Genomic DNA, 25,150 nt, shown 5'->3' with positions numbered 1-25,150 from the left:
GGCACAGCGGTAGAGTTGCTGCCTTACAGCACCAGAGACCTGGTTTTGATCCTGACTACAGGTGCTGTCTGTGCAGAGTTTGTATGTTCTGCCTGTGACCGTGTGGGTTTTCTCTTGGGTGCTCCGGTTTCCCCTGTGTGCACAAAAGTGCTAGTGTGTTCTGGCTGGTCGCTGGTCAGCTCAGACTCGGTGGACCGAAGGGCCTGCTTATGCGCTGCATCTCTAAAGTCTAAATGTGGATAAGTCCCCAGGCCCTGATGGAATCTATCCCAGGTTATTGAGGGAGGTGAGAGTGGAGATTACAAGGTCCTTGACAAGGATCTTTGTTTCTTCTCCAGCCACAGGTGAGGTCCTGTCACGGAGGACTGGAGAGAGGCCAATGTTGTTCCTCCTTTAAGAAAAGTAGAGAGAATCCAGGGAACTGTAAGCCAGTGAGCCTCAGGTCAGTGGTAGGGTAACTATTGGAGAGAATTCTTCAAGAATGGATTTACTCCCATTAAGAAGAAAATGGGCTAATTAGGTATAGCCAGCATGGCTTTGTATGCGGCCGGTCAAGTCTCACTAGCTTGTTTGACTTTTTTGAGGAGGTGACAAAAGAGACTGATGAGGGTAGGGTGGTGGTGCATGTTGCATACATGGATCCTAGAACGTCTTTTGATAATGTCCCTCATGGTGGGCTGATCCACAGGATTACGATGTACGGGATTCATGATGACTTGGTTGCATGGATTCAAAGATGGCTTCTTTGAGGTTGAGAAGCTACTGACTTATTACAGCAAATAATAAAATCATGTTAATAGCAATTACCTGAAGGTTCCTGCAACTGTTTAATGGGATTTCCCTGTCCCTCCTGCTCAGTGGTGCTGTTGGCATTTGACAGCTGTTAATAAACAGAAAACATTGCAGTCAATTATCCCTTGTTAATTTACAGCAAATCTGCAAAGTATGAAGTTGCAAACAGTTGTTAAGATGTGGAATCTAGAAGATTGAATTGGGTATGGTTTCATGCTACAGGCAGGGGATACAAACAAATAAAAGGTGTATGAAGAAAGGACAAGGAACTAAAGGTGCTTGTTTGAGAGCACAAGAGTGAGCTTCCAACAGCATATCATTAAACTAAATGCTCAGAAAAATATTTAATGCCAGCAGCCACAATCATCCCCCAATCAGTCACCTTCAGTTATCATCCATTATGTCAGTCACCCCCTTGTCACACAGCACTACCCCACACCCCTCTCCCCGTAACCCACCACCCCCTTGTCACACAGCACTACCCCACACCCCTCTCCCCGAAACCCACCACCCCCTTAGTCACACAGCACTACCCCACACCCTTCTCCCCGAAACCCACCACCCCCTTAGTCACACAGCACTACCCCACACCTCTCCCTGTAACCCCACCCCTCAGTCACACAGCACTACCCCACTCTCCCCGTAACCCCACCCCTTAGTCACACAGCACACCACAGCCCCACTCTCCCCATCCCTTAGTCACACAGCACTACCCCACACTCCCCACCCCTCAGTCACACAGCACTACCCCACCCCTCAGTCACACAGCACTACCCCACTCTCCCCACCCCTCAGTCACACAGCACTACCCCACTCTCCCCACCCCTCAGTCACACAGCACTACCCCACTCTCCCTGTAACTCCACCTTAGTCACAAAGCCCCCACTCTCCTAGTATTCCCAAGGGAGCAGAGCCACTTGGCTTCCCCCCACCCACTGTTGTAAGCAGGAGCTGCCCAAAGCACCTCTGGTGGGAGCCCGTACCTCCCGACTAAGCCTCCAGTTACCATTACCTGGGTGCAGGACCCCAACTATTCCCAGAGCTGGATCCCTCATAAAGGTCTCAGAGGGAATGGAAACATTCTTGCTTCATCCAAGGAAGCAGATCCTTCCCTACATTCTACTCTCAAAGGTCAGAGCCTGCCCAAGGAGGGTCTCTAATGCATCCCCTCAGAAGTAAAATGATTTCCAATCCTCCCCCTGGATCTACCCGCCTTGACATCTGGCTGTGAATGTCCCTAACCATCATGAGGTAAACTAAATGGAAATGGCGGCTTTAAATTATTGTGCTTATGTTTTTAGGACAATGAAATGACCGTGGTGCAATGGAGCAGCAGAACTGGAATGTATGTAGAAGTCCAATATTGGTTCCTCATGTCACAAAAATAAAACTGGGAGAAAGGGTATTAAACTGAAGATGGAATAGGAGATTACCTGCCCAACAGGGGCAAGACACATTTGGCATTGGTGATTTTTGCTAACCTTGAAGGGCACACCCCTCCTCGGTTCAGCAAATGCACGAGGAACGTGACATGTAGGCTGCCCTTTCACACATTCTTCCGCTCCCGCCTCAGACCAGGGCGAGGTTCCATTGGAGGTCAGGATCAGAGAGTACAGTAAGCTATCATCTATACCAACCTGCTGTGGCACTAGAGGGGGGCCCGCACAGAAATACTGCAACACAAGACAGCATTTGGTAATGAGATTAGCAAAAGTGTGCAGGATACAGGAGTAAACTAGTTCATATTATTCTCCTGTGCTCAATAACAAAATTACTTCTCCAGCTTATAGCAACAGAGATATCCACCCACAACCTCAACTATTACTGCTAGCCGGCCTCCACCATCACTGTTGCTAGATGTCTCCAGGGGTCAAGAGTGTTTGTCATATGTACCTACTAAAGGACAATTACATTCTTACATTTAGCAGCATAACAGGCCTATAACACCACACACACACATAATATATTATAAACAAAAATCCAATACAGGAATAACCACAAAACAAGCGCAAAAAACCCATAAGTCCTTAGTAGTAGAATCCAGGCAATGCATAGTTGAGGATAGTGTTGTACTGTCTTGTACTGTGTTTAAGAGCCCTAACTGTTGTTGGGAAAAAGTTATTCTTGAATCTGGTGGTCATGATTTTCAGACTCCTGTGTCTTCTTTCTGATAGCAGGAGTGATATGCGAGTGTGGCTAGAGTGGTGTGTGTCTTTGATGATACCAGCTGCCATTTTGCAGCAGTGCCTCCCATAGACACCTTCAATAGTGGGGAGGTCAGCACCCGTGAAGGACCAGGCAGTGACTACCACTCTGTAATCTCGTTTGTTCCTGGGCGTTTGAGTTGCCAAACCAGGCCATGATGCAACCAGTCAATATGCCCTCTACTGTACACCTGCAATACATTGACGTAACAAATCTGCTCAATCTTCTTTGGAGGAAGAGGCATTTTTTAACAATTGCATCAATGTGAATATGCAGAATACAGAGCTTTATTTGTCATTCGGTACCGAGGTACCGAACGAAATTACGTTACCAGCAGTCACACAAAAAAAAAAAGAAACACAAGACACATAACCCCAACACAAACATCCATCACAGTGACTCCAAACACCCCCTCACTGAGATGGAGGCAACAAAACTTCCGCTCTATTCCCCACGCCCTAGTCCCCGCGGCCGAGCCGCACCGGGCGCTGAACCATCCTGCGGCCGAGCCGGGCGATGGAAGGCCCCGCGGCCGTACCGTGCGCAGCTAAGTCCCGCGGCCGAGCCGCGCCGGGCGATGGAAGGCCCCACGGCCGAGCCGCACCAGCGATGTAAAGTCCCACGGCCGAGCCGCACCAGCGATGTAAAGTCCCGCGGCCGAGCCGCGCCGGGCGATGTTAGGTCCCGCGGCCGAGCCGCGCGATGGAAGGCCCCGCGGCCGAGCCGCACCAGTGATGTAAAGTCCCGCGGCCGAGCCGCGCCGGGCGATGGAAGGCCCCGCGGCCGAGCCGCACCTGGCGCTGAACTGTCCCGTGGCCGTACCGGGCGATGGAAGGCCCCGCGGCCGAGCCGCACCGGGCACCGTTAAGTCCAGCGGCCGAGCCGCACCGGGCGATGGAAGGCCCCGCGAGCGATGGAAGGCCCCGCGTTTTTTAATTTTTTTAGCGCAAACGGAGATACAACTCGGAAAGGGTCGCATCTCCGTTGAGGAAGAGATTTTTTAAAAGGTTTCCCCCACCCCCCACATATACACAGCTAAAGATAGGCTATTTCGTACATCTAACACTAACAAATAGACAAAGAAAGAAGAAAGACAAACAGACTGCCGGCGAGCCACAGCTGCACCCAGGTCAGATCTTCAAATAGCGATCGCTTCGCTGAACACCTGCGCTCGGTCCGCATTAACAAAACTGATCTCCCGGTGGCCGAGCACTTTAACTCCCCCTCCCATTCCCAGTCTGACCTTTCTGTCATGGGCCTCCCTCCAGTGCCATAGTGAGGCCCACCGGAAATTGGAGGAACAGCACCTCATATTTCGCCTGGGCAGTTTGCAGCCCGGTGGTATGAACGTCGACTTCTCCAACTTTAGATAGCTCCTCTGTCCCTCCCTTCCCCTCCTCCTTCCCAGATCTCCCTCTATCTTCCTGCCTCCACCTATATCCTTCCTTTGTCCCGCCCCCCTGACATCAGTCTGAAGAAGGGTCTCGACCCGAAACGTCACCCATTCCTTCTCTCCCGAGATGCTGCCCGACCTGCTGAGTTACTCCAACATTTTGTGAATAAACAGATCTTCAAATATGCAGGTCCAGGAACTTGAAGCTATTGACTCTCTCCACTGCCAACCCGTTGATGAAGACAGGTTTGTAGAACCTTGGCTTACCACTCCTGAGGTCAACAATCGGCTTCTTGCTTTTGCTGATGTTGAGAGCTTGATTGTTGTTCTGGCACCATTCGAGCAGATTATCAATCTCCCACCGATACTCATCATTACCCATATTATTCAACAATAGTAGTTTTGTTGACAACATAAAGGCTATGTTGGAATGGTGTATGGGTACACAGTTAAGTATGTGGAGTGAGAACAGGGGACTAAGCATGCAGTCCTGAGGTGCTCCTATGCTGATGGTTATTGAGGAAGTGTTGTTGCCAAGTCATCCTGGTTTGGAGGGAATGATTGTGTTGAACAGCAAACTATTATTGATGTACAATAGACTGATATGTGTGTTTTCATTGGCTATTGGTTCAGTGCTGAGTGGAGAGATGCTAGATCACATCCCCGTTCATTTATTGTGGCGGTAGACAAATTGCAGCGGGTCCAGGTCTTTGCTAAGGTAGAGGTTGATGTGTCACAACCAACTTCTCAAAACACTTAATCGCCACAAACGTTTGAGGCATGACCCTTCCTCTTCTTGGACACCAATATTATTGGATGTCCTTTTACAGCAGGTGGGAACCTTGAACCTTCGTAATGAGAGGTTGAAGATGTCTCCAAAAACTTCAGCCAGATGATTGGCGTACGTTTCAAGAACATGGTCAGGGACACCAGGGCTGGACACTTTCCGAGAGTGCACACTCATGAAGGATCTTCTAACGTTGGTCTCAGTGATTTGGATTACAGTGCCTTTGGGAACTACGGGGGCCCGAGAAGGCAGATTGTCTTTTGAAGAGAGCTTAGAACACATCTAGCTTGTCTGGGAGTGATGCCTTGCTGTCGCTTGAGTGCCAATTGGTTTTGCCTTGTAGGAAGAGCTAGCGTGCAAGCAGGGCGGCACGGTGGCGCAGCGGTAGAGTTGCTGCCTTACAGCGAATGCAGCGCCGGAGACTCAGGTTCGATCCTGACTGCGGGTGCTGTACTGTATGGAGATTGTACGTTCTCCCCATGACCTGCGTGGGTTTTCTCCGAGATCTTCGGTTTCCTCCCACACTCCAAAGACATACAGGTTTGTAGGTTAATTGGCTGGGCAAATGTAAAAAAAATTGTCCCTAGTGGGTGTAGGATAGTGTTAATGTGCGGGGATCACTGGGCGGCGCGGACCCGGTGGGCCGAAGGGCCTGTTTCTGCGCTGTATCTCTAAATCTATTTTTTTTTAATCTAAAGAAATGCCACAACTGCCAATCGTCCATCTCACCCTCCAGTTTAGAGCCAAACTCTCCCTTTGCTTTTCTGATGGCTTATCAAGGTAATTTCCCCGGTGTGGGACGAATAAAGGAATATATTATTACCTGGACTTCCTATGTGAACCTGCAGAGCCAGGCTGGCAAGGGTTGCTTGCTTGACTGCTTCCCTCAACAACATTGCTCTGTCTGGAGTCACAGTAAGCGAGGATGGCATGTTTCCTTCCCTGAAGACTGTTACTGAAACAGGTAGGGTTTTTCAAACCAGTAATTTCATCATCACCACCGCAGAGATTACTTTTTAAAATAAAAATTATTGAAATGTTTCTGCGCTCCCTTCATGGCTGTGAAGGGATCTGACCTGCTGTGTCTGGATCAGTGTTTGTGGGGTTGAAACTCGGCCCTTGTGACAATGACAGTATCTGTCTTCACCATGAAAAGTGATGATAGAGTTGAAGAGCTGAAAACTGCAGAAATCCAAACCATTTGCTCCAAGATCAGCTCATACACAGAAGCTGAATGCTGGTGGTACACAGTAACCAATGCATTGTAAGGAACTAACGCAGAGTGAAGGTTTGCATTCACTCTGCAGTTCCCCTCTGGGAATGAACAGTATGAATATTCTTTAACAGCAGAATGCAGTAAAAGAAAAGCCGAGTAAGCAAGATAATGTAGTGCCAAAAATACAGCTATTTATTAACCATTTCTATGTGGATTTTGTAGACAAGATCAAAAAGAGGAATATCCCAGTTCATCGCGCCCTTTTCTCCTATTTAATATACTCCTATCAAGCTTCGATTTAAATGGTTTACGAGGGTGTTTCTCTTGCTCTGCAGGGCCTAAGGTGGAAGAGGGAGTCTGCACAGGCTATTAATTAGATGCTGGCAGTTAACGGGCATATCAGGAGAAACAAGCCTTTGTCAACAATGAGGTCATGTCAACGTAGTTTGGTAGTATTGCAAAATTGGAAGCTGAAGGATCACACCACTGCCAGCACGGTACAACCTGACCATCGGAGCAAAGTGGCTGCATACCTGATATTACGCCCTTGTCAGGCACAAGTATGGAGGTACTTTAATTTTATGTTGCACATTAAAATTATGCTTCAAGAGTTTGTGGTGCTTCAGACGCCATTACTTACTAACCTAAAAAGATACTGGAATCATGACTGACATCTAGCAATCTCTGCTGCATCAAAATCCTGGGGCAAAGTGGTGGAAACCCTGCAATGGTCAGCCATGGTGGAACAAGCCAACCGCGCCACACCTGGTCTAGTTTTTGGTTTTGGTTCTGGATCCCTATCAGTCAGTAGTTACCTGTTCTTGCGCAAAATGGTGGGCAGTGGCCGGGCCATCTCTGTGGGGCAGTATGACACGGGGGTACGAGGTTGCCTGCTGCACCAACATCTTGAGTTGGTCAACCGGGCTGTTGCCAAGGCGATGGCTTGACGTTGGAGACCGATGGCAATGTGCACCAACCGGAGTCTGGAGGACAGAAAATGGAGATAAATGTTTTAATGAGGTGGCGCACAAGCTTGATGAAGCTGTGGTGGTTGGCGGAATGGGGTTGGTGGTGCAGGAGGATGGATGTCTGTGGGTAAGGTTTCCCTATTCACTGGATTTCTTTCTAGTTCAGCAGTTTATCCTGACTCTCATGATGTCAACAAAGTTTCTTCATGGACTTTTTTGAAACAACATATGCTCTAATAATTCTTACTATTAAGACAAAGATCGAGTGGATCTTACTGAGTTTAGAATATCACACTGTAGGAAATAAAGAATCAGAACAGGATGTGGCATCCATCCTTAGAATAGGCACAATGTTGTTCCATGCTGCTGCTCAGGAGCAGTGAAACCCGAGACATTTACAACTGGACAGATGTGTCAGGACTGGACACAAGAACAGAAAATACTGGAGACACTCAGCAGGTCAGGCAGTATCCATGGATAGAGAAATACAGTTAAATCTCCAGAGTTCCAGGAGAGCTCCAGGTTGCAGATCCTTCACCAGAACTGGAATATTTGAGGAGACTAGTGTCTTTTGAGTTGTAGAAAGGGAAAGGAGAATGAAGAGAACGTTTGTGACATGATAGAGACTAAGGTTGCCTAGATGACGATTGCTCGTTACCTTCTCGTTAATTATAGCCCTTCTGCCTGAGGGGGCAGTAAATACAGGGTGATGTTTAGCAGATAACAAGCCTTTCCTCTTGTATGAGCACAGGCCAGTTGTGTTATCCATTTGTAACTTTTTTTTTCTCCCTTCAGATGACATCACATCTGCCGGAAATCCAGCATTCCATTCCAAGATTTCAGCAACTGTTGTCACAGCTCCAACGCAGTCATCATTTTGTTTTCATTCCTCTCTTTATACTTGTCCCGAGATCAGCTATGGTTAATCAGATGGCATCAAAAGCAATTGTCACCTTTGACTGGACACAGGCGTTCCTTCCCTCTTCTTCCATCCCTCCCCTCCCTGCTTGTTTGCTCACCTTTGCTCACCTCCAACAAAAGCTCATTGACATGGAAGGTCAACCACCTCATTCACCACAGGAGCTGTCTGACCTGCTGAGACGTTCACGTCTTTGTGTCAGGTTTTCGGCATCTACAGCTTTTTGATTTACTGCATGAATTATGAACAAGCCTAGATGCTTCTATTGAAAAGGCACAATCTGCAATCATTGGGAAAGGCGACAATTCAAACCACCAAGTAAGTCCAAGTCCATAATGAACGAGCATGTCAAGTGTATCACAAAATGCTGGAGTAACTCAGCAGGTCAGGCAGCATCTAGGAGAGAGGGAATGGGTGACGTTCCGGGTCGAGACGAGCATGTCAAGTGGATTTGCTGTGGTTTTGGAGCCCTGCATGATGATTCTGCTTCACCTTTTAAACAGAATTAGAGTTGACAAAGGGTCCCAGCCCAAATCTGGGATACAGCCACATAAACCATAATTTGGTCAAACCAAAGAAGGGGAGTGGGCAGAATACCTTGGTGAAGATTTCAAGTTTAACGACTACAATATGCTGAGTTAACAATTAAAAAATCACAGCAAAGACAAAGGCTCCTACGTAAAATCAACCGAGGTTCTGCTCCTGCGTTTGGCAATCCATAGTAAATGCACGCATGGTTTGAGAAAGATCAGATTCAATGGTAGTCAGTTAGGACTGAAGTTACAGGTCAGTTTTACACATCTATATTGTCATGGAAAGCAATAGAGTCACAGAGCGATGGACTCCATGACTCTCCACAGCAACGCAGATCGAATAACTCCACAGATGCGGATTGGGTTCTGGGTGGGATTACTTGAATCCTGTTATGCATACCTGAAGGAAGAAGCAGGGAAAGTTTTATGTGGGTGGCGTCAATCAGGAGATGAAGAGCCTAATTGCTCGGCTTTGTACACAGAGAATTATGATGTGCAGGACACTTGATGGTGAGGCACAGCTTTCAGTAAGCACTAGCAGAAACATTCAACTTCTTACCTTTTCTTCCAAAGACATAGCTCCATGAGCTGCTCATATTAGCTTTCTTAAAGCTCCTAAACGCTGCACGTTCACAGGCCCCAGCTTTCTAACGTTAATGCCACAGCTGGAGTTGTGTTGGACTGTTTCTGAGTGATAGTTGGTGACCCATCTCAGCAACAGCTTCCAGCCCAACAACTCAGAATCTCTTTTTAACTATGTTTTTTGTCATTTGTCCTGATAGCAGTGTGTGGTTTAATATTAAATTGTTTGGTAACACATCAGACCATTTCATAATGTTAACAGCTCTACTTAAAAACAAACAGTTGTCGTCGTGGCAGTTCCATCTGAGTGAATCAAACATCAAACAGCAGCATTTTTCAAGCTGGTAGTTGCATCAGCAGAACTTTTAACCAAAATTTCACTTGATAAAAACCCACTGAAAGATCTATACACAAACATACCCAAAAACAAAAAAGTGTCATCGAGCTCGATGAAGAATGCTGTCCTTTACATTCTGGTAAAATATAGAGGCAAACACCTTGATTTACATGCAAAGTTTGCTTTTAGATCTGTCTTCTATTTTTTCCAAACATGCCATGTTTGGACAGTAAGTTACTAAATCCAAGGTGGTGGTTGGCTTTCTGCTACCAGCAACGGCAAAAGAGGGGAGTTGGGAGTTAAGACAATAGGCCTGGAGCACACTAAAATATGTTACTCAAATGCAGATTTGCTAATACAAACTGGCCCCAAGTATTGCACAATAACATTGCAAATGAGTTAAATGATGTAGCATACTTACACTATGCCCAGCAGTAGGGATGTTGGAGTATGTCTGCTGGGGTGCAGCAGTTGGTAGCAACTGCCGGCTAGTAGTAGTATTCGATCTGAGTGCTTGTTGCACAGGAGGAGATGGTCGACTGACAGGAGTGTTTGATAGCCCAGTGGATGTTGATATTTGCTGCACTGGTGGAGACTGAACCCCACCAACTGTGCTAAGCCCAAAGGACAGTTGTTGCCGGGGTGTCGGGGAAGGTAATTTACTACCAACAGTCGGCTGATGCATGGACATTTGCTGGTACAGTGTGGCTGCCTGACCCCCATTGATCGATTGCTTGACAGCTCCCTGAGTATGCCCCTGAGGCTGGCACACCTACAAAACAACCAAGAAACCAATGATAGAAGCACATACTCAAAGTCATAACAAATAGATATTGCTCAAAGTAAGCTTCTTATTATTCAGGGCTTCCCATTTCTAGGGATAAGGAACAAGGGATTTATTTAAGTTGAGTAACTGGATGGGGCTCTTATTGGAAGAAAAGGTGAGCAGGTTTGTCATCGAGTTCAAGATCATGATCAGTGATGGAGTGGATTCCAGTGCCAAATGAGGCTGTCATTGGAGAGCACTGGTTGTGAAGAAATAGTGATTTATAATGATTTTCTGTATAGAGGAGACCAACCTGGAGTGCACTGCCCAAAATAATATGAAAGAAGATTTAATGAAGAAGAGTTGCTGAAATACTTAGAAATAAAATTCTGAGACCATGAGCAATGAATGGAAGTCAGATTAATTACTAAAGACCTGGCACAGCAGAATGGGTGTTCTATATCAAAGTAAAACAACAAAGATTTATCCACTCACTAATAAAGTTAAATTAGTCAATCGAGTAAATTTCCTATTGGGCTGTTTCAAGTTATCGAACATAGATCAGTACAGCGCAGGAACAGGCCCTTCGGCCCACAATGTCCATGTCAAACATGATGCCAAAACCAACACTGATTGCCCAGCACATAATCTATATCCCTCCATTTCATGTGCCCATCCAAGTCTCTTAAATGGCACTCTTGTGTCCACCTCAATCACCACCCCAGCAACGCGTTCCAGGCATTCAGTGCTTCCGTGTAAAACAGTTGCCCCACACAAGTCTTTTAAACTTTGCTCCTCTCATCTTCAAGCTATGCCCTCTAGCAAAAACTATCAATCTTGGACAAGTTTTAACCTACCAACTTACACATCTTTGGGAATTGGAAACATCCAGAGGAAAGTCAAATGGGATGAAGAATATATAAGTTGTGCACAGACAGCAGAATTCCGGATTGAACCTGGAACCTCCGGACTAAGAGGTGACAATTATCAAAGAACCTAACAAAACATTTGCAAAAGTAAAATTATCTTATCTGGGGAGATGGGTTTTGCTGCCCTTCTTAAGTTGCCTCAAACATACTGCACAGCAAGTGTTCTGATAAGTATGCAACCATGGCACTAACAATACTATAAACCACGTCGCATACCAATCATAATCTCTTTAATTGGTTAATAACGTGCTACATCTTGGCAAAAAGATATATGAGAGAAACAATAATTGAAACGACTTGACAAACTTACTTGTACTCCATTCATCTGTGGCAGGAGGAGCACCTGCCCCATTAGCTGCTGTTGCTGCTGCTGCATTTGCAAGATGCTCCCTTGTTGAACCACCTGCACCTGCATCTGCTGAAGATACCTCTCATTAGCACTGGTCATTGTGCTTGTTGGCTTCACCAGCTGCACTGCTTGCTGCATCCGTGAGAGGCCGCTCACAGGTAGCCAAGAGGCAGCTGTGTGAGGCTGACGGATGCTGGCCTGCTGCGTGTTCTGTGGTGGAGGAGGCTGGCGTGGGGGTGGGAGTGCTGTCTGCTGGTAATTGGGCGGTGGAAGGCGATGGGGGGGCTGCATAGGTACGTGACTTTGCCAGGAGTTTCCTTGCGGTGCAATCATTCGACTGTTGGACTGGTGTTGGGCCAGAGTCTGGGGGCAGTGGCTCGACTGATACTGGGGGGCAGATTGGAGGTGGGGGGCAGATTGGTGTTGGGGTGCAGATTGGTGTTGGGGTGCAGATTGGAGGTGGGGGGCAGATTGGTGTTGGGGTGCAGATTGGTGTTGGGGTGCAGATTGGTGGTGGGGGGCAGATTGGTGGTGGGGGGCAGATTGGTGGTGGGGGGCAGATTGGTGGTGGGGGGCAGATTGGTGGTGGGGGGCAGATTGGTGGTGGGGGGCAGATTGGTGTTGGGCCACAGGCTGGGGGCAGTGGCTCGACTGATACTGGGGGGCAGATTGGTGGTGGGGGGCAGATTGGTGGTGGGGGGCAGATTGGTGGTGGGGGGAAGGCTGGGGGCAGTGGCTGGACTGATGTTGGGGGGCAGGTTGATGCTGTGCAATGGGCAGGGGGCAATGGCCAGACATTGATGGATGCTGTACTGAAATATGTGTTGACAACGTTGAGGGAACTTCAATCATAACATTACCTGTTGGGAAATAAACAGTCTGAAAATATATTTATCTTTTCAAGACAGTATCTACCCTACAATATCACAATTAAAAAATATATAAGCGCACATTGGATTTAAAAAGCACTTAACAGAACAAGAGTTGTACAACACAAAAATAAGCCCTTCGGCCCACCATATCCATGCCGCCCTTTCTGCCCAACTACTCTCATCCCATTTGCAGGCATTAGGACTATACTTCCATACCTCTCCTGTCCTAAGCATAGTGATTGTATCTGATTCCAACACCAACTCCGACAGTGCATTCCCAATATCAGCCACATAGAAAAATCTTTTCCCACCAACCCCCATAAAACCCCTCCTTATGTCTGCTTGTTCTTTATGCTTCTACCATGATTATCTACCCCATCTATGCTTTTCAAGATTTTGTATACCTCCACCAGGTTACCCCCTCAGCCCAGGGAAAATAAGACCAAACTATCAAATATCTCCTTATAGGTAAAATCCTCCAATCCAGGCGACATCTCCTTTGCACATTGCGTTATTTGCACTAGATCAGTCATCTAACAATGCAAGAAGATATTAGGATAAATGAGTAAAATTTGATCTTAGACTTTGGGCGGCACGGTAGCGCAGCGGTAGAGTTGCTGCTTTACAGCGAATGCAGCGCCGGAGACTCAGGTTCGATCCTGACTACGGGTGCTGCACTGTAAGGAGTTTGTACGTTCTCCCCGTGACCTGCGTGGGTTTTCTCCGAGATCTTCGGTTTCCTCCCACACTCCAAAGACGTACAGGTATGTAGGTTAATTGGCTGGGTAAATGTAAAAATTGTCCCTAGTGGGTGTAGGATAGTTAATGTACGGGGATCGCTGGGCGGCACGGACTTGGTGGGCCAAAAAGGCCTGTTTCCGGCTGTATATATATGATATGATATGATATGATAAAGTAAGCGCCATAAGCCTAGGAAGAGAAATTCACAGCTTGGGGTCCAAGGTGGCCAAAAGCATATTCATCAACAGGGAGGGGGGAAGAAGAGGACATGCAAGAGGCCCAAATTGGAAGAGGTTGTTGGCCTGGTGGAAGCTACACAAGATTGAGATGGGCAGGACGACAAAGGGCTATAAAAACAGGAATGAGAACTTCAAAAATCAAGGGGTTGTCAAATGACAAAGCACACATAGATCAGTGAGTACAGGAGTGATGATATAGGAGACTTTACGTAAGTTAGAATACTGGCAGTCTGGTGTGTGAGATGCAAATGTGAGTGCTCACAATCACGATGCTCGAGACAATCTAGAGAAACAAGTATATTTTATTTGCAAATCTGCAGAGTTGGGTGCCTCCCCTCTCGAGACACACCGAGGTCGGGAAAATCCCTTCTTTTTATTCACTTCACTTTACAATTGTCACACCTTAAATTCCTCCCCTCTGGACTCCTTCCAATCGGAGCACTGAGGTGCACAATCTAACGACACCGCCCCTGTTGCCTCCCACATCATACATCGCATGTGCATTTAAATGAGGCATCTTGTCATGCGGGGCGTTTTTGCAATATTCATTTATCTTATTAGGCAGGCGCAGTACAGAGTAGTTCATGCCCTCTCTCCTAGTTCTTTGGATATCTTGCCCTCTCTCCTAGTTCTCTGGTTATCTTGCGCTCTCTCTGCTAGTTCTTTGGATATCTTGCCCTTATCCTTGGAATGTCACCATTTGTTCTTGCGGTTCTTATCTAGCCGAGCACAGTCGGGTCAGCTATTTCTCATGGTCCTTAGTTTAAATCAAGTGTCCCTTTTTACCTCTCTCTCACAGGTGTTAGATAAATACAAGTTAGGGAAGGCTGGGCCAAATGGTCCAATGTGAAGGTAACAAATTCCTGTTTGGAAACAGAATTCTAAACAAGGTTTGAAGAATGAAGAGGAATGAAGAATGAATAAGTTTATTGGCTAAGTATGTGCATATATAAGGAACGGGCCTTGGTGCTCCACTCACAAATGACAACACAAACATACAGTTAACAATTAAGAATAAAGCATAACCACATCAAAACAATAAGGATACAACATTACGGTCTAAACATGTGGGTGAAAATGAACCAGAGCAAAAAAGAGACTACAGACTTTGGTTATTGAGTAGAACTACTATTCGTGGGGAAAAAAAAGCTGTTTTTATGTCTGGCTGTGGCTGCTTTGACAGTCTGGAGTCGCCTTCCAGAGGGAAGTGCTTCAAAGATTTTGTGGCCAGGGTGAGAGGGGTCAGAGATGATCTTGCCCGCTCGCTTCCTGGCCCTTGCAGTGTACAGTTCGTCAACGGGGTACTCACCAAAATTAGCTGCATTCTTAGTCCAAAAGGCAGAGTCCCAGAGAAATGTAATAATGTCATTCTTCAACTCCTCTGTGTTAACCTTTGATTGCAATCCTCTTTGTAACTGGTAGAAGATCTGTAAAAGTAAAGATTCTCTAAACAAGAAGCCATAGTGAATGCACAGGACACAAAAGATTCATCCCTTTATCTGCTGAGCCCAAGTTTATTGTGTAAAAAGGTTTACCAAAGTTTGGTTAATCTATTTTACACAGCATAATAAAGTACAAGCAATAGTAAGTTTAGTTGCAAGGAAAGCCTGTGGTCTCAGACATCACAGCGAAGTCAGCTCTCACCACACATAGCTAGTTTCAAGGAACTTTAATGTGGTGTTCAGATCAGGTCCATTAAACTGAACCTCTCAAAACGTAATTCTGCATCAGCCTGAAGCCCCATGCTGGGATCAGATTCAGAATGAACTAATCAAGTTTATTTATTTATTTAGCAAGTAAGGTACACATGGCAGGTACAATTCTGTACAAGATAATAACAATTAAGTTGCCTCATTTCCTAAAATGAAACCTTGTTTATAATGAATGCAGCCAGTCTCTTCAGCATTCTAAACACAATCTAAACAGGGCAGCATTTCAATATGTATTCAGCCTTAATTGTCTAATTCTGAATCAGCTTTACCTTCCATGCTTATAATCATATTTTCTAGTTGCATCAACTTGAGCAATAAGACTAGGATGGGAAACTTATTGAGCAGAATTGCAGGTTGAGAGCTACAATACCAGTTTTTTGCAAAGCAGCAGTGCTGTGCTGTTATCCGTACTGACGGCCCACGAAGCAAACTTTAAGACATGGTCCATCTGCCGATACAGCTTGGACATGGACAGATGTTGCTGCTCCAGTTTCAGCTGTTGCTCCTCCGCCAACCTCTGTTGGGCATCAAAATAAAATATATAAACCTTGCAAAAATCATTCGTCAGCCATCGTTATACTGCAGGAAATAGATCATTCGGCCTAACTAGTCCAGGCTGATCTAGATGGCTATCTAAGCTAATTCCATTTGCCCAGGGTTGGCCATATCCCTCAAACCTCTCCATCCGTCCAAATGACTCATAAATATTGTTTTTGTACCTGCCTCCACAGCTTCCTCTGGCAGATCGCTCCACACCAACCACCCTCTGTGTGAAAAAGATGCTGCTCAGGTCCCTTTCAAATCCTCCCCTCTCACGTTAAATCTATGGCCATGGACTCCACTACCCTGGGGAAAAAGATTGTGACCATTAACTTTACCCCATGCCCCTCATGATTTTATATACCTCCTATAAAATCACACTCGGCATCCTACACCCCAAGGTAAAAAGCCCCAGCATGTGCAGTTTGTCCTTCAGCCTTCTGAAGAAGGGTCTCGACCCGAAACGTCACCCATTCATCTCTCCTGAGATGCTGCCTGACCCGCTGAGTTACTCCAGCTTTTTGTGAGTCCTTCAGCCTTGCATCACTTGGCTTCTCCTGCTAATCCTACCTTCCTTTGTGTTTGGTGTGACGTTTCATGCTCACCATTACTTGTGCTGGTTTTTATATTGCAGAATTTATGCAAATAAATGACTCACATGCCACCAAATATAAATGTGTTTCAGACATGACATGAACACTATTGATTCAAACCACTGCGATTACCTCCACTCTCTGGATGAGTGTCTTGCCCCGTTTATTTAGCTCCCTCATGATCTGGAGAATTGCCATCTTGATCTCCACCTGGACTTTCTTCTGCATATCCTGAACATCTCTTAACCTGATGGATGAAATCATAACTTTGATCCAAATATAATGAGAACACAACTGCACCAAAAATAGTCACTTCTTCCTCCTCCTACCAGCCCCGAATATTTAGTGGTTTCTCAGTAATTAACCCATTGCAAGATGTAAGTTTATACAATCACATGGTAAAGTTTCTCCCCCCACCTTGAACACTACAAACTCAACACAGCATATTTCATTAAACAGGTAACCTTACAATTGATCTTAAAGCCTTGCAGTAACAGTATTAAATCCATGTGTAGGAAGGAACTGCAGATGCTGGTTTAAATCGAAGACAGACACAAAATGCTGGAGTAACCCGGGGCGACTGGCAGCATCTTTGGAGAGAAGGAATGGATGACATTTCCAGTTGAGACTCTTCTTATAATTGATTTTGGGTGGAGACCCTTCTTCAGACTGAAGAAGGGTCTCGACTCAAAACGTCATCCATTCCTTCACTCCAGAGATGCCGCCCGCCCCACTGAGTTACTCAAGCATTTTGTGACTATCTAGTATTAAATCCATGTTGGAAACTTCACTCTGCCCACCAAAAACTACAAACCTTATTTAATCAACTCCTGGGTAATTTTTACATACAATAAGTCAGTCTAGTTTAGAGATTCAGTGCAGAAACAGGCCAATCGGCCCATCAAATCCGCACCGACCAGCGGTCCCCGCACATTAACACTACCCTACACACACTAGGGACAATTTTACATTTATACTAAGCCAATTTACCTACAAACCTGTACGTCTTTAGAGTGTGGGAGGAAACCGAAGATCTCGGAGAAAACCCACGCAGGTCACAGGGAGAACGTACAAACTCCATTCAGACAAGCACCCATAGTCAGGATCCAACTCAGGTCTCTGGCGCTGTAAGGCAGTAGCTCTACCGTTACGCCACCATGCTGCCCAATATGTCGAGAAATTAGACAAAACATTTTGAGTCAGAGCGATATAGCACAGAAACAGGCCCTCCATGTTGAATTCATATGGTCCATCAAACTCCCACAAAATTCCCATATTATTATTCTCACATTCACATTAACTTCCCCCCCCCCCCCCCCTCCACCCCACTCCTCCCAAATTCTCCCACTCACCTGCAAACTGGGGGCAATTTACAGTGGCCAATTAACCTACCAATCACACATTGTTGGATTATACAAGGAAACCAGACTACTCAAGGGAATCCACGCCTTTAACAGGAGAACTTGCAAACTTCACAAAGACAGCTCAGAAGATGATAATGTAACCCGGGTCTCTGGCGCAGTGAGGTAGTCTGCAACTTGCCCCACCATTCAGTCTCAGAATTCTGCACCGCATATTTCAGTGTGCAGGTTTAAGTCTGGAGCGCAAGTGCAAACAGGTTATTCAGGTACTTTTGTCACAAGGACAACTGGTCACAGCCTCATTTGTATCTGCACTCTCTGGCAGAGGCACACTGGAAAGGAATCAAGAAACTGCAGTTCTCTTTTACATTTCTAACCTGTCTCATGAGACTGAACAAATTTCACCCACTCAGGATAGAACACTTGACTGTAGTTATAACCAGGACTAACAGCTTCTTCCATGGAATTATTTAACTTAAGCACAACAGTACGCAACTCCAGAGGAAGCCAGGATACGCACCTAGTACGAACATGCTTGGTGGTCACTTGCAGCTGAGTTTTCTTCTCTGTCAGCTTCTTCACCAGGTTTTCCAGCGTCATCTTTTGGTTCTTAATCGCTTCCTCAAGAAATTGGTATCTGTAATGTAATAAAGTGTTCAAGGATGATCAGCCATGATTACAGTGAATGGCGGTGCTGGCTCGAAGGGCCGAATGGCCTCCTCCTGCACCTATTTTCTATGTTTCTAACGCATACAATTTTTCTTTACCCTCCTTGGAACAGAACCTAAGAATGTGTAGTCATTTACATTGTAGTTATTTAGTGAAGGACAAATTTCATTGAAATGGATACACAAAATGCTGGAGTAACTCAGCAGGACAGGCAGCATCTCTGGATAGAATGGGTGGCTATCTTCGGTGTAAACCAGCATCTGCAGTTCCTTCCTACACATTTCATTGAAATTTAGTTGTTGACCGTGTTTTTATTCAAATCTACACCAGTACAAAAAATGTTCCCTTCAATGAGCGCTAATGGAAGAGGCGAATGCAATTGTTGCCATTGCTTACAACTGTCATAAACGATAAAGTAATGTTTCAGTATAGCAAATCATTCCAGGGCATTTCAGAGTAGTGTTTTAATAAACTTCCAAAAGTAATCGTCGATACTATTTCAAGCTAAGCACAGAATTAGGTGTATTAGATGTCAAATTGGGTAAATGATTTATAAAATAATTAACTTTAGCTGAATTAGCATAAACTGACGGTTAACTAGGAAGTGATAGGTGAAAGGAAAATGGAAATTTAGAAATTATCGTGTTCCCAGCTTTATCGCTTTTGTATGAAGAACGGCCATGGTCAGAGCCTAGGAGGTTGGAAGAGATGCAGAGAATCTCCATCTCACCTGGATGGACTATTGATTTCCCGCAACACAAGTGAGAGAGATGGTGTAGGCACAGGTCTTGCATCTCCTGCAGTTACAGGATTTAACCCAATGAATGCTATTCTCGGGTTAATAGTTCACTATATGCAATCTTCATCCCATGCCTTTATATGTTCAGCAGCAATGTAATTAATCTTTTGTCTCATGTTTATCATGCTTGTCCTTTAAGTTTCTGCATCAACTATTTGACGACCGTCTCCAACTGCGGCTTGGCAAAACTTGAAATCACTTCACATTCCAACCTAGAAATTACTGGGTCCAAGGCTTTATCGCTTTTGTAGGAACAACACCCAAGGAGTTTTAGCAATCAACTGATTGGACATTGCTCTTTAATTCTAAATACATTCTATTCTAACACAGAAGATTCTGAACCAGAACAGATCAACACAATTTTTTCATTGAGCATGGCAAAGGGGCTTTATTGTAATGCTCCAAAGTCTGGATATATGTTCATGACTATGGGGTAACATGGATGAATTACTGCTATGCAGTCAGGAAACCTGGAAGTACGAGCTTCCTAAGAAACATTTTGAAGTCTAAGGAGGTCCGAAGTGACTAGGAAATCCAAATTTGGCCACCATTGAAACAAATGTTTGCAGAGCATGATATCTATTCAATAATCATGGGAAAATACAGATAATTATTGCTGTCAAACACAACTAGACAGAGACAAGCGACTACAAATGTTGGACTCTGGAGTAAAAGTCTCAGCTGGTCAAGCAGCACCTATGGAACTACAGAGGTTGATGCTTTGGGCTGAAACACTGCATCGGGATCTCAACCCGAAACATCAAACGTCTCATTACCTTTGCAAACACAGCTGACCCAGTCGCCTCAGACCCATGCACACAATCTGGATTTGCATGGCCTAATCTGCTAACCAAACCATCCCAGATGCTCTTCGCACAGGTCAGGGATGGGATCCTGCTCCCAAAAGCTTTTTGCAGCAAGCAAAGCTGTAACAATCCTCACCCGCACTCTCCACAGTTTTACTGGTTAAAAAATCAAAGGGAATTTTAATTGTTTTTAAAATACCTTCTGCAGAAATTTAGAATTGACACAAATAATTAAAAATTTGCAAAATAATTGAATCAACTGAAAACAGAAAATATTAGACAGCAGCAAATTAAAAAGCATCATACATTCCTCCCCTAATCCACTGCTCTACAATCTGCCTCAAATCATCCTATGCAGGGTCCAACCTAGTACAGATCAAAGATGACTGGGTAGTGTGCAGCTGCAGAGGCTAAGCAAGATCTGGCTCAGATACTGGACTCTATTTGACCTTGCCGAGCTGCTGTTTAATGGCTGAACATCAGCTGTCCTGATCAAGATCGGACCTGATATCCAAAGAGGCCTTTTTTCACAAATGAATTTTGATCCCTCATATACATGTTAAAGTCTAAATTCAGCATGTATCTCAAATATGAAGATCAGATCTCGTTTGCAATACGTCCATGTAGCCTGTAAGAGCTGCATAGCTGAAAGACAAGCAGGCAAAAGGAAGAGGAATGTTAACTATAAGAGGTTTTACCGATGATCTTTGTGGGTGACCAGCTGGCAGTCCCGGCAGGTTAGTGTGTCACACGTCTCACAGAACAGTTTCAGGGTCTCCTGCTTGTGAATGGAACAGAAGATCAGTCGCTCGCAGTTTGTCTTTCCATCTACTGGAAGGATGAAAGAAAGAGACAATCAGAACGGGGCAAAATAATGCTAGAACTCATTAAAGGTGCACAGCTCTACATATAAAAGCAAGCTTCAGCCTATCCCCATCAAATGAAATTTAAAAATCACAAATTCTTCATTCGTGGTTCTTACTCAGATGGGTAGATAATCAAAAGATAAAACGCTGGAAGTGTTCAGGCAGCATTGGAGGAGAGAGCTAGGAGTCAACTATTTAGGGTGTCACACTTTCACCCAATCTTTCACATTTTCGACATTTACCAAGATCTCTACTTTTATATTGCATCCCCTTTGCAAAAAAATACCCATTTACATTTGCCGTTCTAATTATTCTCCGTAATTATGGAGTTTTTATGCATTTCATGGGGGAGGATACCCAGATCACTCTGTGGCACATCAGGGCTCTACATTCTGGACTAATTCTTGGAAGAAGGAAATTGCCCTTCGGAGATTAAGATAAAACTAAGTTTTGATGATTGAGAGGTGCTGTCATCCATGTGTGCATGATTCCGAGAAGATTCTAAGATAGATGTCGAGATGTTTCCCTGGTGGGAATATCTTGAACTAAGGAGCAGAGCCCGAAGATAAAAGGTCACCCATCTAAGGTTTGAATTACTTTTTACCCTCAACAATTTCTCTTTCGATTCTTCCCATTTTCTATAAATCAAAGGTGTACAGGTGCACCTGCGCAGGTCCATGCTAAGTCTATCTTTTCATCAGCAATGTGGAACAGTCCTTGTTCCAGACCTACTCTGGCAATTCTTTCACAATTACATCCATGGTTTTTTTTTGTGGCTTCCTGCACTCAGACAGAACTCATCAATGCAATCACCTTTGCTACTAACTCCACCCTTCTAGTTCACTTGGACTATTTCTGCCACTTTTTTCCTTTTTCTAAATCTCTGTTCCATATCAGGAGACAAACTTTCTATTACAAACCCACCGATTCCCACAGCTGCCTCAACTGCATCTGCTCCCACCTATCCCCAGTAAAGACACCATCCCTTTCTCACAGTTTCTCCATCTCTGCCAATCTATTCTCAAGATGACTGCAAAAACTCCAGCCATTTGGTTTGCACAGATTGAGATTTTTCCATACCTTTTGGAAGAAAGTTCCAAACTTGTTTTCAAACATGAATTCTAACGGTCCAGCTCGAACTTCAGATCTTGATCCCTCGACTTACCTTTCCCAATTAGCAAAAGTAGTTTCCCTCTATCTACCTTAGTAGTTCCTCTTCAAGCCAAATCACCACTTAGCTTCTAATTTGCAGAGAATACATCCCCTGATTGAATCTTTGTTCTTACGTTGAACCTTGTAATCTGGCTCCAAGTCACAGCTCTCTGAAAGTATCAATGCAAGTGGAAAGAGTGGTAAAGGGGGCATATGGTATGTTTGCCTTTATAAGTCAGGGCATTGTTATAAAAGTTGAAAAGTTGAAAAGTTGTGTTGCGTTTACTTTATAAAACCTTGGTTGGACCGCATTTGGAGTATTGTGTGCAGTTCTGGTTAACATACTAAGGAAGGGTGTGGAGGCTTGAGAGTAGATGCAGAAGAGGTTCACCAGGATATTGCCTGGACCAGAGAGTATTGGTTGCAAGGAGAGATTAGACAAACTTAGACTGATTTCTCTGGAATGTATGTACAATTGTGGTGTTTACAAGGCTTTTACTTAGGCACAGGAAATGCAGAAAATGAAGTGATATGAAGGGACATGAAAAATATCAATATCAGGGAGAAGTAGGCCGATATTCCAGGGCATGTTCATATCAAGGTAGTGGTAGCATTGGGTCTCTTGAAGAGTATTAAGGCGGAGAAGTTCCCAGGCCCCAATAGAATCTATCCCATGTTATTGAGACAGGCAAGACATGACCCGACCTTGAGGCCTGAATGTACAAAGTGCCTGACCTCATGGAGCAAATCTGATTCCATCTGCCAATAGCCTCCTCCACACCTGGATCCACCCATCACTTCCAGGCATTTGCCCTTTGGCCTCACGCACCCGCTTATCACATCACTGGCTACCTTCCCCCCTCTTTCAGTGCAAATAAAGCACTCAACCCTCGATGTTAATTGTCCATTTCCCTCCACAGATATTGCTCAACCAGCTGAGTTCCTCCAGCAGATTTCAGTTGCACATTGAAATGGCTCTCAATCCATGTTAATAGAAGAAAATTGCAACTTACTGAGGTTCATGAGAACTAACGGTAGAAATATTAACTCAACAAGAGTGGGACCCTTTATTTAACTAATAAAAGAGTGGAAAACGCCCTTTATCACATCAAAGTCACATTATTTGGCTCACATGGGTGTGCAGAGAAAATACACATACACGGAAAAGTATTGAAAGATTCTACCTGTGAACCCCGGATTCTTCTTGCTTAGAGTGTGGTCCTTTGTGAATTTCACTCTCTGGTGAGCCTCTACACAGGCATCACACAGCCACTCAGCACACTCGACACAGAAGCTGGAGGACACAGCATTGTCTTCACAACTGGTACATACCTGCAGGACAAAGGAACAAAAATGATCGGTCCCTGGGTCACCACTACAGGAAAGCCCCTTTATTTCACCTCCTCCACACAAGGAATGCATTAGCTGCTTAATCAACTTTTGGATTTGTTGCAGAATTTGTAAGAGTTAATATTTTAAAGATTGCACACAATATGAACTGGTCCACAAACTCCACACACAGACATAACCAGAGGACAAGATTGAACTCGGCGTTGAAGCAGCGACATCAACATATTACTCCAAATGTGGCCTAACCAATGTCCGATGAAGCTGACTTCATGACTATTATACTCAATGCCCGACCAATAAAGACCTGTATATCGTACTCCTTTTTACTACTCTACTTCTGTTGCCGCTTTCAGAGACCAGTTCTGACTGAGTGTCTCGGACCTGAAATGTTTACTCTAGATTACAGAGAGATGGAGTAAACTGATTGGAATGTTCCAATAGCAAGCATACACTGAAGGGTCAATGCTGCCCATTTCATAAGGAAAGGCCTATTATGACATGATCTTTAAGAAACTATATTTAGTTATTAAATCATTTGAGTGCACAACCGTAGTTTGTTTTGCTTTCACTTTCACACATCACCAAAAACTGAGGATATGAAAAAAGCTAGCACCCCCTCTGTAGTAAATAATGTCAAGAAATGTTTAGAGACTTTCCACATCAATGATGAGGAACCAAGCAGCAGAAGGAAGTCTGCTTCCCACAAAATTTGGGGGATTAAATAGATCTTGAATTATAGGCATACTGCAGGACAAAGGCCAGTGATGATAAGACAAAATGTGAGATATAAAGCTAAAAGAGTTGCAAATTGTGACGCTAGAGGAAGGAATGTGGGTGGAAGGGGAGGGGGGGAAATGCAAAGGGACGAATAAATAAATGGTACTTAACTGAGGAGAAAAAAAGGCCTTAAAATCCACCTCCTATGCAATATTGCACAAAAGTTATGATGTAAGTTTCTGTATTGTAACAGGCCCCACAGTGTGGCCATTTCTCAGAAAAGACAGACGCCATGCTCCCTCCTGAATTGTCCCTGGCTTTTGAAGTACAACAGACAAGATATTTGAGGAAAGAGAACAATGGGTACAATGCAAGTTTGGGTAATGAAATAATTTTGGGGTTTTATTTATAGTGATGAGTCTGATGCTTAAGTTGATTTACCCCAGCATCAGTAATAGACAATGTAGAATCTATACTGAGCGATGAAATCAGCCCAGTTCTTTGCTCTTTAATTATTTTTCATGTATGATTTATATACAAAAATATTGATACACAGGAGTTAAGTTAAAGAGGGTTAGGACACCATACCACTGTCAGAGGTATCAAGTGGTCCGACGTGGAGTAAAACTTTCCTTTAATCAGGAGTGGGGTTGTAGATAACGACACAGGAGTGGACTATCAGGAGTAGGGTTGTAGATAATGACAGGATTGAAGAAGCTCGTGATCATCACTGTGCCTGTCATGCAGAGATCATGCCGGAAATTGGAGGAGCAGCACCTCATATTTCGCCTGGGCAGTTTGCGGCCCGGTGGTATGAACGTCGACTTCTCCAACTTCAGATAGCTCCTCTGTCCCTCCCTTCCCCTCCTCCTTCCCAGATCTCCCTCTATCTTCCTGTCTCCACCTATATCCTTCCTTTGTCCCACCCCCGACATCAGTCTGAAGAAGGGTCTCGAC

The 25,150-nt window shown here is 44.8% G+C and overlaps 1 protein-coding gene across 4 annotated transcripts in view; it reads right to left on the bottom strand.

Moving 5' to 3' along the window:
* LOC144611564 (E3 ubiquitin-protein ligase TRIM33-like) overlaps positions 1–25,150 on the bottom strand; it is a 51,448-nt gene that overhangs the window by 11,641 nt on the left and 14,657 nt on the right. For 2 of the 4 annotated variants that reach the window (XM_078430722.1, XM_078430723.1), the window contains exons 3-13: positions 23,311–23,458; positions 20,807–20,939; positions 18,355–18,471; positions 16,606–16,720; positions 15,711–15,857; positions 14,938–15,055; positions 11,738–12,636; positions 10,154–10,504; positions 7,209–7,376; positions 2,274–2,465; positions 808–880 (exon numbers count right to left, since the gene is read on the bottom strand). In XM_078430722.1, the coding sequence (XP_078286848.1) occupies positions 808–880; positions 2,274–2,465; positions 7,209–7,376; positions 10,154–10,504; positions 11,738–12,636; positions 14,938–15,055; positions 15,711–15,857; positions 16,606–16,720; positions 18,355–18,471; positions 20,807–20,939; positions 23,311–23,458 (2,461 nt within the window). The remainder of the gene's footprint in view (positions 1–807; positions 881–2,273; positions 2,466–7,208; positions 7,377–10,153; positions 10,505–11,737; positions 12,637–14,937; positions 15,056–15,710; positions 15,858–16,605; positions 16,721–18,354; positions 18,472–20,806; positions 20,940–23,310; positions 23,459–25,150) is intronic. The other 2 variants (XM_078430724.1, XM_078430725.1) reach the window with 2 other exon arrangements.

The sequence above is a fragment of the Rhinoraja longicauda genome, chromosome 40, assembly GCF_053455715.1.
Source record: "Rhinoraja longicauda isolate Sanriku21f chromosome 40, sRhiLon1.1, whole genome shotgun sequence".
Classification (NCBI taxonomy): Eukaryota; Metazoa; Chordata; class Chondrichthyes; order Rajiformes; family Arhynchobatidae; genus Rhinoraja; species Rhinoraja longicauda.
Note: the sequence above shows the minus strand (reverse complement) of the source record. Positions and strands in the feature narration are given on the sequence as shown.